The sequence below is a fragment of the Micromesistius poutassou genome, assembly GCF_964030765.1.
Source record: "Micromesistius poutassou genome assembly, chromosome: 7".
Classification (NCBI taxonomy): domain Eukaryota; kingdom Metazoa; phylum Chordata; class Actinopteri; order Gadiformes; family Gadidae; genus Micromesistius; species Micromesistius poutassou.
In genome coordinates this window covers 5283256-5302280 of record NC_140277.1, presented here as the reverse complement: position 1 = coordinate 5302280, position 19025 = coordinate 5283256, and the positions used below count along the sequence as shown (strand labels likewise).

At 47.4% G+C, this 19025-nt stretch overlaps 1 protein-coding gene across 1 annotated transcript; it reads right to left on the bottom strand.

The window, feature by feature from the left end:
* Positions 1-10653: 10653 nt before the first annotated feature.
* Positions 10654-17578, bottom strand: cdc42ep3 (CDC42 effector protein (Rho GTPase binding) 3). Its single transcript, XM_084470896.1, has 2 exons — positions 17287-17578; positions 10654-12518 (listed from the first exon to the last, which is right to left on the bottom strand). Exon 2 carries the CDS (start codon positions 12270-12272, stop codon positions 11178-11180), a length of 1095 nt encoding a protein of 364 aa, XP_084327022.1. The 5' UTR covers positions 12273-12518; positions 17287-17578; the 3' UTR covers positions 10654-11177.
* Between the last annotated feature and the right edge of the window lie 1447 nt (positions 17579-19025).

Sequence of the window (19025 nt, the reverse complement as noted above, 5' to 3'; positions counted from 1 at the left end):
CAGTGCCATTGGGAGGAAGTGAAAGCACGGATAATCTCATTAGTAAAACATAACTTTGTCAAGGCTTTAGTTAGTTTAAGCCTGACTATGGAGCATTTATACTGCAGCTTAATTTCATCTCAAATTGCCACATACGGAGGCCCCATGCTTGTGTAAGCTTGACGGGACTATTGGTTCTATGAATGAATCCCTTGTCTCCATATGGGTTATGGTGTCTTTTGTGGGTTTCTTGCTTGTATTGTTTGCAATCTAGGGGGTAGGGCTGTAAAGGGCCAGCATCTCACAGCAGTGTACTTGTACTTGCACTTGTATGTGGAAAAAGAAACAAATTCTAAGGCTATTAATTAGGCTTTTTTGTTTAAGAGGGATTAATTTCTACAAATGTCTCTCTGCTGACCAATGCCACCCAGTTGGTTGATCCGTTGCTTTGAGAAAATTTTGCTGACCTTTGACCCTGACCTCGACCCCTGGACTAAAGGAGTGTCCTCATGAATGTCTCAGTCCACTTAGTTCATGTTGACCTTGAGAGGTCAAAATAACACAACAATAAACCACAACAATGTTGATCTGTTTGGACTTGTGTTTGAGGATCAACCTTTACTCCAGGCTGTAGCACAGCAGAAGCACAGAAGCTTTGCTCCAAGACCAGTACCTGAATCTCAGCACAAAATGGTGTTCTGTGTGGGTATTTCAAGAAATTATAAAGCCGGAAATTACTACCCTATAATACCCTATAATATGATTTGTTTTTATAATCTGAACCCACCAACACAGGTAAATGCATCCTAACTTGTGTCGTGCTGATTAATCCACCTGCACCACATTATCAACATTTTTTCTTTGATCTGGAAAGCCTAATTGTGTTTGACATTCATAAGTGTGGAATGTTCTGCTCAGCTACTTAGATAAATCTAAGTGGTCTTAAAAATTACAAAGACCTAATCCCTTTAATGAGGTAACTATGAGCGCCCAGGGAATACGTGGTATGGGGCCAACTAAAGGTGCCTAGACGTTTCATTTTGAAAGCTGGTTTTAGACCAGAGGAGGAAAGAAAACACACCCTCCAATCAGCAGAGGGCGCTGTTCACCTCTTTTGCGACCATGAGGTCAGCAACTGAAATAGCAACTAAAGACACAGGACCAAATAACGCGTGTGATGTTTTGGGTTTTAAATATATACCAGTTGTTATTTTAACCATGAAATTTGTCCTCCATCCGTCCTCCTCTCTGATGCCCGGACACACACACACACACACACACACACACACACACACACACACACACACACACACACACACACACACACACACACAAATTAGAAGGCGCACACCACACAACCTGAGAGCTTTCAAAAAAGTAAATGCAATCATCTTACCGTTACGAAGACAGAGTAGACCAAAGTCACGTACAAAAAAATCAAAATTGAAATATGTCTTGCTGGAGTATCGACTAGTAAAATCTGCGCACCTATAGGGTACTTAGGGTACTTGGCACTAATTGGCGGCTTGGCGGTGAAGTGCATCCATTATGCTCATTCACGAGAGAAAATATTTTTTTTTTACCGGGATCATTGCAATATTTTTGATTAAAACAATGGATGTTCATCATGTATTAGAGCCCCCACAGATGGATGATTTTACTGCCTTCATGGGAGCTCAGGCAGCCACTTATGGGAGCTCAACTCCCATTGGCTCCCACGTAACTCGAACCCTGAGTAATAAGTCATAGTTAACTTGGCCTCTGCAGAAGACATTAATATTTTTCTAAGTGCTCTCTATTAAACAAACTATATTAGTTTAACTTCAGTCAGGTTCTGAGGTTTACTCACTATAATATAGATAATAATAATTACAAACAATATCTGCAACTTGTTGGCCAACTTCTTGCTAGTGTAATTGCCACGTCCCAAGTGTGTGTGTGTGTGTGTGTGTGTGTGTGTGGGCTTGTTAAATGAGTACCTTTCAAAGTGCAAGTCAACTTGAGCCCTTAGGATAGGCTGGGACAGGCATATGGAGGACTTGAATGTTGTGTTTGGACATCACCTACAGTTTACCTTGAAAAACATGAACACCAATCTTTCGAACAGGAAAGCTCATCTTTCAAAGTCATGACAGGCTGAGGCAAACCTTGTATTGTATCTGGGAATCTCCAGCATAGACCTTTGACCTTGTTGTTAGGTTAGAAATGCAAGACTTCTTCAGGCATTTTGATAAAGTGTTTACTTATCTATTTTACTTATACTTATCTATTTATATGGATGACTACTTGATTGATAAGGACTTGACCAGTAAAGGCGTTAACGATGTGTAATTTACACGCCTGCCTGCTTTATGGTGTCATACCACTGCCAGCCAATAGAGGTCTTCCCGGATTTATTGAACGCTTTTGTTTCAGTTAGTATTGTATACAAGGGGTATACAATACTAAGTGGAACATTAAGAGAATACACACAAACAAACCTGTAGCAAAACAATGAGAAAGATAATTTAATTTTTTCCGTTTCACCACAGAAATAACCTTGTAGATGCCTCCAACCAGGGTAGACACCTTAATTTCAACTTCTTTAGTTGAGATTCCTTGAGAGGAACGTAGAGAACGTAGCCTGGAATGCACAGTGTGGGCTTAAGGCTACCACTGTAAGCTGTTCTACAACTCTACTCCCCATGGCGGTCAGATGGTGACCAGGGGTATTTCACAGACAGTCCTCGATGGGGGTCACGTCGGGGGCACCATGCAGACCATGAGCACAGCTCGCCTTCCACCCAGAGAATTTCAAAAACACTCATCTGTTACTTTCTTTCAAAAAAAATAAGAGACTGGGCTTTTCGCTCTGGTGCGTTTGCAAACGGTGTGTGTTGGTTCACTTTACTGCCCCGGTCATAATTCAACTGTGCAAACCACGATGTGTACAAAAGGAACAAAAGGTTAGAAGACAAGGCAGCCAGCTGCTGGGTCTTCAAGGGGATGGGTATAGCAGGGAGCCCACTGGAAATACCCCCGCAGCTCCTGATGGCGTGATCGCCGGTGACAAGTTATATAAAGGGGATCCTCTTGGGGGGCACCCGAAGGAGACCCCCTGGAGACACAGGGATCAAAACAGACACAGGGAGAGAGGAGTGGAGTGGGGGTCTGACCTTATAAGGGAGAATCCTGTCTGTGCAGCCCGGCAGCGCTCCACTGGACTCCACTGTATCGTGGGCCCTGGTAGTTTCTTCTGGCTCCGCGTCGTCATTGCATCGCACACTAGCTTTAGAAACCCATATGGGAATGAATGCCAGCAATACACTCTTACACATGTACGTTAATGAGGTACTCTACTGGAAGATAACAGGTCACTTAAATGACTTGTATGGTGATACATTTGTAATGACTAGCAATTTAATGTCAATACCAGCGCACCATTTTGTATTCATTTACATCTAAATGACAAAAATGCAATAATGGAAATTGTTTGTACCTTTATTGTGATTTTGAGGTGAAAACTCACTCTTTCTATTATTCACCAATGATAGAGATTATGTTTGTGGGCTGTTCTGATTTTTTTTTTTGTTAAACTGGTTCAAGAATGAAACTGTACAGTTAAACACTACAATTTGATCAAAATGTAAATCAATTTGGAATACAATTGAGCAAATAGCTCAACAATAGTAGCTCAACAAAGAGGATGCCTGACTGATAATGCCTCCTCAAAGCAACATTTCTCTCCTATGTCACCTGTGACCCAGCCCTGCTCCCCTCCTATGCAGGCCAGCCGTTGCTAAGCTGGGCTATCTGGCCCTTGTTATGATTCTGAGAGGGAACAGGGAGCAGCTCTCCTCTCATCAGGGTGAGAGAAATACTGCTGAGGCGTAAGGAGGAAAAGAGAGCGAGTGATGTCAACCATATCTATAAGAGGAGACGCCCTCCAAACCCCCAAACCCAATACCCTTCCTGGTCGGCTGGGCATCCGAGTCAAACCCCTCGGGAGAGGGCTTCAGGGGTACAGGCAGGAAAGGCAGTTAAGACAGCATATATAAATACATATATGTTTCTATGCGTGTGTGTGTGTGTGTGTGTGTGTGTGTGCGTGTGTGTGTGTGTGCATCTGAATAGTCAAGTGAGTGCATCCTAATGGGGAGATGTTGCCTTAAGCCCATGCCCGCTATATGAGAGGCTTGGCATTTTGACAGCGATACATTAAAGCGAGTGAGCCTGGTATAAGAAGGTTTCACGTGACCTGATCCAGGCCTCTGGTTGCGATCGATTAGAATGATCTTCCCAAGCACCAACCTCAAAGTATGACTGCTTCAGAATCAAAATCACAGAGAGCTTTATCTCCATAGTGTGCAATCTTTTTTGTTCTGGTATGTTATGTTCAACTGTAGAGAGAAATGTATAAAACATAAATTTCAATCATCTCGTGTGTGTGCGTCCGTGTGTGCGTCCGTGTGTGCGTCCGTGTGTTCCCAGAGATCCAGGATGAATCAGAATGAAGCATGAATTAATCATGGCTTGTTTGCACTATGCTACAGTAGCTGCGGCGGATGTCTCCATTAATTGGCGCTAGAAGACAGGGCGAGACGCTCCGCGTGTCAGCGGATGTGCGCAGAGACGCTCATTCCGCTGATAGCAGAGCAGCGCGGAACGTCATTGAGCGCATGTGTTTAGAAATCAGACGTCTACCTCCCCTGTAGGTCTTCCCTTTTTCTAATGTCACGGCAGCGTTATTTAGAAAATATCCGCTTTCCGGGTGCACTTGGTTTGTGAAGCCGTGTGAGTCATGTAGCATACAGTTCCAGCAAGTTTGCAGACCTCACGGTAGAGTTTATCTGTCCTTGGTATGCAGGCCTATAAACTTGTCCAATTATAGCGTTCCTGTTTATTTATTTAACAAGTACATCTTAACGCTTGCGAGGGTTTGCATAGCTCCCTTACTCAGGTATATTCATCACTGAATATGTAAGTAGTTATTCATTACATAAATATTATTTAGCAGTATTTTTATGCATTACATATGATACATTGCAAATTGGGAGCAGTTGCACCTCGTGTTCTTTTGGAATGCTAATAAAGTCTGCCGGCACGAAGGGCTCAATTACTCAATGGAGCCAACTTTTACTTTAAGAAAGATAAAAGGGCCAATGCACTACTGTAATTTCAGAGTGTGTTCCCAGTATCCATGGTAAATAATAATAACAACGTGCTACCAATGTGAAGACTTTCCGACAAGTTTTTACTTGCGGCCTAATTATCTGAAATAATACGTAGTCTATGTAAAAAAAAAAAGTGTTCTTTTTCGTTTTAGCTGTACTTGTTGATGTTATTCATTACTCTTTTTGTTGCTGGCTTTAACACCATTCAAGGAAGATAAAGTCAATGCCAGAGGGAAAATGATGAAACAGATTAGCCCACATGGTCGCATCCGTTTACACCCATTCGGGCCCTACAACTAAATATGGTCTGGCTGACGTCCTCGGCTATTTTGCTATATCCGAGGTGACCTTATTTCCACGGTTAACTCTCGTCCCCGCAGCCCCCCTTCTGCTTCCAGGGCTCACATGTGCGGACTAAACACTTAGCTAAACACTTAAACTCTCTATGGCAACTGTCGGCCAAACACCGGTCAACACAGCCGCGCTTGCAAGCGCGAGGTGGCCGTTTGTCTGCGAGAGAGTGCTCTGTGTGGGAGTTGGCTGTAACCTGCACTGTATCACCGCTGCCCTCCCTCTTCTTATAAACCAAAAAAAAAAAACATACCGCAGCCTCTGCTTTGTTCTCAGGAAGTGTCAAGCGCTCAGCCAAGTTTCTTAAGGAAAACACAACTTAGTAACTGAATTGTGTAAAAATAAAGAAAACATGTCATGAAATTCCTCATCATTACTGAGATGGTGTTTGCTTCTTCATGTCCAAAACCAGTGTTTGGGCTGGGGGTGTGTGTGGAGCGGGACTGTCTTGAAGGGGGACAAGAGGCCCTTGAAGGTCAGTGTGTCTCTCTGCTGTCTCCAATCCTAGGGCCAGGAAGGCAGGGGAAATGTCTTACTAAAGGCCCCCTCTGTCATCCACCTGACCTGGCTTAGGCCCGGCTATGGTGAAACTCCTACCCCAACACCTCGCCATGGGAAAGACATTATTCAGCCTTTCCTACTCGGAGCTGGGGCTGGAACATTTTGCTTGGTCTGAATTCTGCTTACTTTGGCACCCAGTTGCCCGGGCACCGACGGCTTATTCATCTCCGGACGGGGAGCTTCACCCTTTTACCCGAGGAAAGACTGGAGCTGGATCCCTCTCTTGCTCACCCATGTTCAGCTATTGAAGGAATGTTTCCGAGACATGTTCCTGAATCATTCATCTGTATGGATTTATGGGAGAAGAAAAGGGCCTTTGTGCGCGTTCTCTCCAATCGCCATTATGCATGGCGGATCAGTTAATGATCATCATCTACGTCTCTTGTTTGACAGCCACCGGTATATAGTTCACTATGGTGGTTCCTTCCACTCTCCTTTTCAACCAATGTTGCTTTGTTTGTGACTTATGTGAGTGGTTCTCCAAATATGCCTTCTTCCTCTTCTGTCGCTCTTTCCCATGTCTGTTTGGCACAACTTAAAACAAATACAAAGTTGAAAATTCTTCAGTGATGTTTTTTTCATCCTAGCAAGCAGGCAGCTGAGTTAATTACAGGTAGTGGCAACACTTAGATCTCCTCCTACATCTCTCCTCCCTCTCAGTTGGTCCCTCCCTGTACACCAAGTAAAGGCTCCTCATGTTGAAATTAGTTTTCAATGCTAGTGGGCAACCCTAACTCTTTAACTTATTTGTAGAACATTTGGGAAGAAAAAATAAATCACCAAAAACAATCACTAATGCAAATGATACATTTTAAAATGAAAATCTCTGACATGTGTTCACTTGTGTGTGTGTTTGCTTTTTACAATGTGAAGGAAGGTGTGTGAGAGGAACTCAAGGAGCCCTATCTTGCGCCCAGAGCAATGGACTTTCTACACCAACACATGTATTGTTGCTAGTTTGCACCTGGCGTGGAGCGGTCTTTTCCCTCCACAGGCACACGTCGGAAAATTAGGCAATGATCTTACGCACCAAGGGGCGGTTCAGCGAAAGGAGGAGGCGTGTTCCGGCGCAAACGTTCCCACAGTGTAATTGAACGAACATTCAGAATACTAAAAATGTGCTTCAGGTGTTTGGTTAGGTCAGGTGGTACTTTATAGTACGGTCCTCAAAAAGTCGTAGCATTCTTTGTGGCATGTTGTGTTTTACACAACATTGCCATGAATCATGGATGTGTCGATGACATAAATGAGGATAGATTAGGGGACTTAAGGAGACGTGATGTTGAACTGCATGGGCCGATGCCATTTAACCCAAATGCCCCAGCAGCAGCATGGGAGAGGAGAGCTCACCTGACAGAAGAGCTGCATCGTATATAATGAGGTAAGCAAACTAATGACATCTCCGGTCTATTGTTTGACTACATTGCAAAATTCTTACCATGCATTCATAACCTTGTGATTCAGTGAGATTGAGCCCAAAACATCGGAAAGTAAAGTATATCTTTGAGAATTTTTTTATTTACATTTTGTCAAAAAGAAAAATCAATAGACTTGTAATTGAAAAAAAAAAATACAAACAATAAATGAAAAGTTGAAAAGATTTAAACAGAAGATTTAGCCAAAACACTTATTCTTTCCCTCCTCTGTTAGGCCTGTTACGCACGCCACGGCGGGATTGGACACATGAGGGTCCAGGAGTGGCGATGTGGGATGTGCTCCTGGTGGAGCGGGTGGACGGAGATGGAGCGGGGGGAGGAAGAATGGGCACAACAGGGGCACAACAGGAGGTGGAAGGGGAGGAGCTGGTGCGTTTGGAGGCCCACGCTCCATGGCTGCAGCAATCCTCTCCAAACTTGAGGCGATACGCCCGAGAGGCCGCAGCAACATCACCACCCGGGCAAGACGGGCGTTTGTATTTTGCCACATCCCAGACAGCTCCCACTCCAGCATGTCGAACCCGGTTTGTTGGAGCTGCAGGAACGGGTGGTTCTCCGGTCTGGTGATGCTGCTGCCACGGCGTGTAGTGGGTCTGGATCCTCTGCACCTTGGTGGTTGCGCGGCTCCTTCCTCAGCTGGCCCATGCGCACTGATCGGCTTGTGCGCACTGGTCCCGAGGCCAGGGTCTTCTTCCTGAGAAGCTGTGTGACATTGTTTTGATTTATTGTATGGATGTGTTACATTTATTTCATGTCAATAATGATTTAAAAGATTTTCACAAGACATCTATATGTATGTGAACTTTATTTGTGTACCTTGGGGTTGGACAGCTGGTGTATCGGGTTGGGTGCTGATTTCCAAGCCCCCAAATCCCTCAACGCTTTCTGCTGTGAGGGTGGATGCAGCGATGTCCTCTGCTGGCGTCAGGTCCTGAGTACTAGCAGATCCACCTCCAGTTATAAGGCGTAGTCGTTTGTTGCCAGAAAGTTTGGACTTAGCCCTTCTTCTGATGTCGTTGTAGCGCTTACGGCACTGGTATGATGTCCTAGGGATGCCAGCCGCTGAAACAACTGTGGCGATTTCCTCCCACGCCTGTTTAGCCAAAGCTAATTTGGGTGGGTTTCTCCCATCCCCATACAATATAACCTCTCTGTCTTTTACGGCCCTGACGAGCACATTGGTCTCCTCGGCTGTAAACCGTTTCTGGTGTGCGCCTGGCAAATCCGCCATAATAATAGCAATCCGCCATGGAACAAGCACACCTCGCTAATAGCAACAGCGCCATAGAACCGCCCACAAAGCTACTTGCGTTTCGCGTTTCATACTTGCGTTTCAGGTGTTAAAATAGGACCCAAGGAATCCAAGTCACTTGGAAGCACACGTTCCCCAGGAGGACCTGCTACCTTGGCCCTGAACCTGCCGTAATAAAAAAACAGGACCTACAGGACTATTTCTACCTTCCGTCAGAGAGCTTTGCTGTTTTGCCCTCGGGCTCCCTGGAAAGACTCAAAGAGAAACATGAGAAGGCAGTTAGTACAGACGCCTACTCATGTTGATGTTGAGTAATATTCCCGCACCAGAGACATTCAGCCCAGCTTTTGTTATCTGCGTGTGGAGAATGGAAGTTATATAAACGGGCTACCGTAGTTCACTTGCACAACCTGAAAAACAAATTCAAATGTCCAGTCCAATAGGCCTTTTACATAAATAGACGACCCCACTGAGCTGAAAATAGAGGAATGCGGAGGCCATGTTCAGATTCTAACAGATATTGTATTGGGTTTCATAACACTCTGGAATTTCCTGTGCCCACAGAATATATGTCTAAATATATTCTATGTTACAAAACGTAACACATGGCCGTGGCTACGAGATGTTTCGCAGGGATTAAGCAGTTTTGCTAAGGATCTTAGCCTGTCAAAAGAAGACTGTCATCAAGTCAATGGTGTACCATTGCAAGGACTAGCATTGTAATTACCTCCACACTCAAGGCCACTGCTTTACACATGAAGGCGGTACTCGTCTGCAATCTCCTTCAGCCCTATACTGCCGGGATTTTCCAAAGGCTAAGGCCGTGACACGGGTTTCCTTGCATGGGAAGAAGCTAATGCCTCTCCTAACAGTGGGTTTTGAAGCGAGCACGGCACGCCTTTACTGCTACGGCCGTGGTTGTTTACTGACATTCTGAGGGATCCGGAGAGGTTTGCCGCAAACTGCCTCGCTTTTGTGACCGAAATTGAAATAAAACCATTGTAATTATTCACATGTGCCGTAGCCCCCGCCGACACTAACACACGTTTGATGTAGCGTGCGACGGGAGCACCCACAGAGGTTGATCCTCACTGGGCCTGCGAGTGGAGCAGGGCAGCGCACGCCATGGGCCCTGACTCTTCTCCTATCTTCAAGAGGGACCTCAGAATGTAGTGCGGACTGAGCACGGCATCCATATGGCTGCAGGGGCAGGCCCCAGAAGAGATTGAGGAGACAATACAGGTCAGGACTGTGGGGTGGTCGATGGAGGGTCAAGGGGTTGTCTCACTCTTCTAGACGCGCGCTTCATCACCGCTGGGTCAACACATCCCAGTTCTATCTCTTGCACGCTAGAGTGGCGGTCCAATCGGTGAGCGCTCGACAGCGTTTGCATGTGAGTACTCGTTTGGTTGTTTCACAGTCCAGCGGCGCTCTGTGTGGTGATGGATTGGGCTGGGGTCTAACGCCAGACTCCTCCCCCTTTCACAGCAGACAGCTGATTTATGTCTGGTCATGGACACTTGTACTCTGAGGACCGGAATTTAAAGAATGCTAAAGACCCCTCCTCTGCTTGTTCTGTCCACAGTGGAACAAACGGAGCTGGCGCCCTGTGGGGTACGTGAAGCCAGCTCTCCCTCTACATGGGAGGAATCCCAGAGGCAAACCTTTACATCTATTCTTCTCACCTCTATATCAGTGTATATCATTACTAGTGATAACAGTAAGGAGTAATCTGGCACGACTCGACTCAATGCTACTTTACCCCCCTGACCCCCCCCCCCCCACACACACACACACACACACACACACACATGCCGCCAAGACCCCTTGACACTGACAAGAAAGAAAAAGACAACATACGACAAAATGTATTTATTTGTGTTGTATCATTAAAAACACAAATCTGTGCATAGGCATAGTGTTCTATGAAATAGGCCTGCTCGCAAGGAAAACTATCATGTGACAGCAAAACAAAAGAGGGCTTTGTTAAACACGGTTGAAGGTCACACAAAAATGCATATATGTAAATGAGGAAACCAAAGTTCAAGGTTGTGCAATAAAAAGGCCATGAAGACATAAGGACACCCGAGCACTTTAAAAGAACCATGTATATAGGCTGCAAAAGTCCGTAAACCACACAAGTCTATACTTTGTAGCTGATATCAGTAATTAATGGCTAAATGAAAGGCACGATGGCTGAGTTTGAGTTATAATACAATAGCGCATGCACCCTAACATGCTGATAGCATGACTGAAAAACATGAAGAATAACCAGCACTCCATAGAAGCTAGAATAGTTCTCTATTTCAAACATAAGAAATATAAGCAGCTCTGCCTTCTGCAACTCATTCTATTGCAACGATACATCCAGACACCGTTCTGATTGCTTTGTGAGTCCAATGTCCATAAATTCCCTTTGTTCTCTGAAGGGGATCTCAGCATTGTTCAGGGCCTGTTCTTGGCTGAAGGTTTGTCCATTATGTTGAGCACTTCATCCAGGATGGATGGGCCCAGATCAAGTTCAAGCGAGAGCATAGATCCAGTAATCTGGCCGAGGGAATCCCGTGACAATCTCTTATCCTTGCTGAACTCATAGTCAAAGTCACATACCCGTCCCTCCTCCACACCGCTATCCCTGTCTGCGTAATCTCCACTGAAACGAGAAAGCCCCTTCTCATAACCCATGGTTATGTTGTTGCCAAATGGTCCAAAATCGCAGTTCCCAGTGCTGTTGAGACTGCCGTCGCCATTGTAGATTTCCTCTTCATGACTGTGGCCCATGAAACTTCCCTTTCCATCGAAACTTTCATAGCTGTCGCTGCTCGCGTCACTGTGCAGGCTGCCGTTGGTTTTGTAGCTGTTTTTGCTGAGAGTACTGGCATTAAAGGACCGTGGCTTTTCAGACCTCTTGTCCCGTTTTTTCATTTTGGTAGCATCAGATACTGACTTGGAGGTCGGCTTCGAAGATTTCCCCAGCAGATCCAAGAGCACATCGGGCTTTGACTGCATACTCAGAGAAGGTTGCGTGGGCTCCTCGGTAAAGACCTCCATTGAGTGTAAAAGAGCGTCCATCTGCATCCTCTCAAGTGCGTCCGCTCTGTCTTGCTTCATGGCGGCAGTGGGACCCAGGATGTCCTCCAGGGGCACGGGGGGAAGCGGGAACACAGAGGAGGAGATATGGGGCAGGGTGAGGGCCTGGCCCCCGCCGATGGTCGGCAGGGAGATGGCGTTCTTGAGCACCGGGGATGGGGTCTCGGCAAAGTAGGCTTCAGAGGTGCTGCTGGTCCTCTGGTAGTCGCTCTGCGTCCCGTACTGTGGGTGGACGACCTCCACCTTCCCCGGCAGCAGCTCAAACCTCCCCTGGAGGAAGGACATGTCCCCGAAGGCGTCCCTCTCTCCGCCCCTGCCGATGTGGATGGTGTGACGGAAGTCTCCCAGCGGTGGACTGATCATGTCCGGGGACAGGATGTCTCGCAGGCGACATTTCTTCCCCTTCTTGCTGTTGTTGGGCTTTAGGTAGATGGGTGCTTTGGCCGGCATAGCTGAGGTCAACGATGGGGTTCTTGGTTTTCAGGAGAAACAGTACAGTATGCTCTATTGGTATGGATGGCTGTACAGTATGCAGCGTGCCCTTGAAAAAGGACCTCCAGTTACATTCTCAAACGCTCAGGTCATGTGCAACTCCCAAAATAACTTCAGCCGCTCTGTCATTGATCGGGGAATTGGATTCCAAGTGCTGAAACTGCTGAGGCTTTCGGTTGAGGAGAGGTCGACTGGGACGGTGTTCTGCAAAGAAGAGCAAAAAAACAAGAAAAGGGCAAGTGTTAGTTTACAAGCTCTTGGACAATGATAAAATCCAAGCCTGTAAAACAATTGGCTCTTTGCTTGAGTCACAGTACACATGCAGCATGCATTCCATTGCACGTTTTTATTCAACACTTTAAACCCTGCATGGACAGATTTACTGAGATGTCCTTTCCTCAGACCTTTCCATGGGCCTTGCACTTTGATTTGCTGAGCTCCCCTACAACCTTCCTGTCGTCAGCCACCCAGATAAAGATCTCTGGTCACCAGCTTAAGTCACATAAATACAAAAAATAAAACTCTGAGCCAGCAGTAAATATCCCCCTCATCCCTTCACATCTGGAGGGAATGGCCAAACCAGTGGGAAACATGCTTGGTCCGAATCCAGTGCTGCTGCTACTGCTGCTCCTTAGATTCCTCTTTTCTCTATTTGCATCCACATGCATTTGCTCATCTGGACGTGTTAATGCCAAACAGCTGGAATGATTTGGGAGAAGAAAAGACTAAAGGGGACTGTGGTGGGTTCAGAGAGGCACAGCAAGTTATTTTATAGAGGGGCTGCTGCTAAGAAACAAAGAGAAATAGATGGGAATGGACCAGGGAGGAGAAAATAGAGCAAGAGAGAGAGAGAGGGAGAGGGAAAGAGAGGGTTAAGGGGTTTTAGGTTGCTCTTGCAAGAGGGAGATGAGTGAGAGATTATACGGGGTCGATGTTATGAGAGACGACGCTGCAGATGGGATTGTTGCTTCGCTTTGAATAACCGAATATGCTTTGAATTTGAACGGAATAGCAACTGGACAAGTAAATGTCCAGTTAAGAATGTGTCAAATCTCAAAGTGGGCGATGAGTTTTAGAGGTCATGTCTGTGTGCATATGTGTGGTATTTGGAACAGCTCTATATTTGTGTATGAGCAGCTGGTCCAATGTGGGACGTGCAAAGTAGGATAAAGGGAGAACAGTTTTGGCCGGTTAGAGAGACCGACAAAGGAGAAAGGAAAGGATAAAAAAAAAAGCACTGTGTATAGAAGGGAAGGGAGTATACGATGTGTGGGGTTGAGGTGTAGGAGGGAAGGTGGGGGGAGAGGGGGGGGGGGGCACCAGAGAGGAGAGAGCTTGCCCATTTATAGACATATTTACTTTTGAGAGGTATGTCAGTGGTGACCATCTTACAGAGTGCACAGTTAAACACGCACAGCCAAGAGTGCCTGGGCGGTCAAGTCCAGCTCCTTCAGGGGAAAAAACGAACAAAATGTTTGACTGAGAAAACATCCACATTCCTGCCCCATAGACACACAGAGAGACGATGTGCAGCAGGCTTATCAGAGCCTCTCCAGGCACACTGCTCTTAAACAGCAGCTTAGGAGAGAGGGATACACAGCGAAAGAGAGAGAGAGAGAGAGAGAGAGAGAAAGAGAGCGAGAGGGAGAGAGACACATGAGATAGAGGGAGAAGGAAACATACACTGTTTCAATTGCAAATTGCTTTTACTATGTTAATATCCTTCATAAACCACTGGCTGTATTATATATTTTATATCTGTTATATCTGGGATTATGATGCAAGTGATTTTGGAAGAATACACCTTGTAAACGACATTATCAACCTCACATAATGTCTCAGCAAACTGTCGACGTTCCTATTCTTGGCATAAAGTTTCTCTATTAGGAGGATGCCATTCCAATTCAAATAAACCCGTCAGTCAGCGAGGGCTATGGATCTATAGATAGCCACCGCGTACACCCCGGAAGGATCCGGAACATGTGTTGCGCTCTCCTCATGTATTTTCAGTGTAGCTTTGGGCGCCAGTGCTTCTCCTCTATTAGGTGCCTGACGGGCCTGCTGGGAGATAGCCGTTGCGAATGTGTGTCATGGTGCAAAAGAATGTTTCTGAGAGTGTTTTGTTAAAGGGTGAGTGAAGAGTGTGTGGCGGGAGTGGGGGCTCTCGTCTACTGCAGTTGGGTTAAAAAAATCTCTCGTACCCTTCCCCTGTCATCACTCAATCTTTTCTGACCTTGAAGGGGGTCTGGGGGGAGGAACTGCAGCAACTAGTTAGCTTAACCTATGCAGCTGAGGCTGGTCGATTCTAACACCCTGCTTCCAGTCAGGGCCACACTGTTCCGCGCATTACACAACATCTATGCTACTGTCCTTCATTACTCGGCTCAGTCCCCCTCTGACTTAAGCAGGCGCTTTCTTTCCACCATACATTATTGATTATCGCCATGAAATTAAATCTCCTCCGCCACCGAGAATCGTCTAGACCGCCTTTTCTCAAGCGGCATGGCATTAGTATACATTGCGCGTGCTCTGGCGTTATTATAGACGATAATCCGGTTTCAAATCAATAGTATGGATGGAATGTAAAGGAAGCCCTTCAGAGGAACCCCAGCATCTGCCGTGCATCCCAGCCAAGGTCAGCAGTGGCTGCTGCCTCGTGAGAAGGAGTCAGCCGTTACGGTGAGGACCTGACCTTCACATCTGACATCCTGCTGGTGCCTCCGTTTGGTTTGGGTGGTAAACACGTGAGGAATGTCAGAGGCCACCGACCAAACTATGTGGAAAACAATATCCATACCGCTGCTCCAAACCTCTCACCACACACACACACGGCCACGACTGTTTTTCATTAGAGGCCCGGGAAAAAGCGAACTTCACGTGCTTATTGAGACTGGAATCAAACATCAAATAGACTATGAGGTCTATGAGTGGATCTAGTCTAGGACCCAGAAGGAAATGACAATAGCCCAGGATAGCCAGCGGAGGACAAAGTTTTATCCCTCGGGATCCACGTCAGTCTCTGCCAGGGTGTGAGCTGTCGAGCAGGTGCCCTGTCGAAGCCAGGATGCTTCCCTCCTTTCTGGATGGGGCCCAGAAGAAGCGGCACGTGTTGGCAGCTCTGATCAGGGGAGGGTTGGCAACGCCAGCACGACGCCACTGCAGAATGTCTTCATGGGTTTTATTTACACATCCACAGGAAAGGGTGGGGGGGGGGATATAGTGGCGCCCGGCCCCTGGCTGAGAATCACTTCAGCAGACGGTGCGACTGACATGAGGCCTGAGTGCTCTCAGGCCTGGTGAAGCCCTATGGGTCAGTGGGCCATCTGCAGCTATTTGGAGTCCAATACACCAGAGGCTCATCAAAACAAGGGGCAGAAAGGGGGTAAGAGTTGAGTGGCGGGGGGCAGGGGAGGTTTGACTTAGTGTGAGCACTGACAGATATGGGTAGTAATTGGGGGGCGCAGGGATGGGGAGTGGGTAATTAAAGTTAAGGCTGGACTTTACTTAACTCAGCTATTTTGGACACCTTGTGTGTGTGTAAGTCACATGTGTGTGAAATAAATGGGTCAGCATATTCTTAGAACGAGTACAGCCCTGTTTAATGATGCCATGTGGCATCAGCGTATCCAAACATACAGTAGAGGGGCCTAGGCTGAGGTTTAAAGTTAGTGAGATGGTGTTGGAGCTTGTGCTGTGAAAACCACACTCATTGAACCTGACGATACTATTATTGCATTGAGCTGCATTGATACTGAACATTTTATTATAATATCTACCCTATACTTCATAACGCCTCTGTAGGCGTAAAAAGAGAGAAAACAACGGTAGGTGTAGTGTTGTAGCATGTTGTGTGTTGCATAAGTGCCCTGGCAGGTGGCTCCATATATTTCCCCTCATAATGCCTGGAACAGACATCAAATACATCTCACTGAAGGTCGCTGGCGAGCTCCTCAGATCCTGTTCCAACACGTAAAGCCCTGGCCCTGGCGTCTATGAATAGTGGAACGACCCTCACTTTGGGTTGCGGCAGAAGAATAGGCGCATACCACAGGGAGCGTAATGGTAGCCTTACAGAATGGCAAGGAGCAGTTTGTTGCACAGGGAAAACCTCAATTATAGGCAAAGGCCGTCCTATGGGAGTAAGCCGGGTGGAGAGGGCTGGGGTGAGGGTGGGTGGGGGGGTGCTGTGCTCTGCTTGTGCCGGGTGAATAGCCGGGTGGAGGCGTTTGTTCTTCCCCTATCTCCTTCCCCTCCTTCCCTCCTCCTCCTCCTCCTCGTCCCCTTTCTGTCTCTCTCTCCTCCAGTGCCACCCGCAGGCACCCAGCTGCGGGTCCAGTCGTCCTTGGCCACGCCGAAGCAGAGGGACCATATCAAAGAAGCACGGGGAGATCAAGGGGACGTCAACACTGGCGCAGCCCCCAGGACTGGTGAGCAACGGCCCCCCCCCCCCCCACGCACCCCACCTCAAAAGACAGTTCCCGTCCTCTGGGAGATTACAGGCCGAGCCGGTGCCACATTTCAGGGGAACATGCCTTGAACGTGTAGCCACACTAAATATGTCCCTCTGGGAGAGAAATGCGGCGGAGAGGAGGGGGGTGTATCAGGTTGCCCTAAACAGATTGCCGCCAGTGTCGTATGCGCAAGAGCTTTTGCTGAACAAACATTCTTGTATGAGGCTAAACTTGCCATGCACGCGTTACAAGCATTTCCTGTCGTTGAGGCAATAACCTTGTTATACTGCGGGCTATTCAGCGGTGCACTGTGGAGTGCCTGTACTTTAGGCATTAGGCTCTGGCTGCACCACAGGCAGACCGGCAGACAGGCAGGACAGGATGTTAAATCATGACAAGTCCATGCATAATGAATCATCCCAGCCTAATAATCAATGTACGTACCGCGACCCCCATCGCAGCACGGCAAACCAAAATAAAAGTTACAGTGCACCAAAAAATGACCTTCTCTCTGCTCTTACCTCTCAGAGATAGATTTAGATATTCCAATGGCGAGGTGTGGATCCCTGCTGAGAAGCTGCGCTGCCTCCGCTGCCTGCTGCACCTCTGACGGGTCCTGATGTGCGAGTGTGTCCTCTGGCCGGAGCGTCTGTGTGTGTGTGTGTGTGTCTGTGTGTGTCTGTGTGTGTGTGTGTTGCTCCCGTGCCGTGTTCACAGTATGTCTCTGCCGTATGCCTCAGCCCTCTGGACCTGCTCCTGTCTGCTGGGACGTCTGCCGGACAGCTGTTTTGAAATTCCTCTCCCGCGCTCACTCTGTCTATCTCTCTCTCTCTCTCTCTCTCTCTCTCCAGCTCCCTCTGAAATGCTAATCTCCTCCTACCCCTCCTCCTTCTATAGCTCTCTCTCTCTCTGTCTCGTGCTTGCTCTCTCTCCTCCTCCTTCTCTCTCTCTCCCAGTCTATCTCTATGCTGCTGAGTGCCTACTGTAGCAGCACCTGTGCATGTTCATTCCCCAGCCGCTCTCTGTTCTTCTGCTTGTCACTGCGCCGCGCCTGCAGTCTCCATACATCTGATAAGAGCTGCACCACCAGCAGACTCTTGACTGGGCTGTGTCTGGCTCTCCTTGCTTGCTTGCTCTCTCTCTCTCTCTCTCTCTCTCTCATTATCTCTCCCTTAATCTCTCTCTCTCTCCCTCTCCCTCCTCTCTCTCCCTCCCCTATCTCATTGTCTCTCTCTCTTTTGGTGAGATTGTGGCTCTGTTCTGCAATAACAGACTCATTACTGCAGAGCACTGCAGAGGGGCTGCTGCGGTGCATACAGGGACGGATACAAATTGCCTCACGGACGGCCGGTGAGCAACTGCGGCAAGAAATATATAACCATCCTGGGAACCGTGGTGGTTCTTGTGTTATTATTACTGTTGTTGTTGTTGTGGTTGAATAGGGACCAGGAGAGCCGTTTGTAGCCCCTATGAGACCGGGGGTCCACTATGAGACTAGGGGTCCACTCTGAGACCAGGGTCCACTATGAGACCAGGGGTCCACTATGAGACCGGGGGTCCTCTATGAGACCAGGGTCCTCTATGAGACCGGGGGTCCTCTATGAGACCAGGGTCCTCTATGAGACCGGGGGTCCTCTATGAGACCAGGGTCCTCTATGAGACCGGGGGTCCTCTATGAGACCAGGGTCCTCTATGAGACCGGGGGTCCTCTATGAGACCGGGGGTCCTCTATGAGACCAGGGTCCTCTATGAGACCAGGGTCCTCTATGAGACCGGGGGTCCTCTCTGAACCGAGGAGACTGCAAGACGGTGCATTGCATACACAGGCCTCTGTGTCCCCCTTGCATCCCAAAACATTAAGCGCCAGCAAATCTGCATCGCCATGGAAACCGTTGCAGCTCTGAGGTGGTGAAAAGGGGTTGAAACTAGAGGTGCAAATAAGGACAGAGAGAGAGAGCAATTGGAGCCAGAGATGGAGAGAGAGAGAGAGAGAAGATTAAGGTGGGAACAGGGGGGTTGATTTTTTAATTGCTGTGTGAATGTTTGTGTGCATGTGGGCATGTGGTTGTGACGTGTAGGTGTTGGTGTGTGTGTTTGTTTGCATGTGTGTGTGTGTGGCTGTGTGTAGGGAACAGTGTGTGTATGTGTGTATGTGTGCGTGTGTGTGTGTGTGTGTCTGCCTATACAAATGTTTATGTGCGTTATTGTTGGCATGTGTGTGAGTGCGCTTCTATTCCTCGGGAGATTACGCATCCAAAGA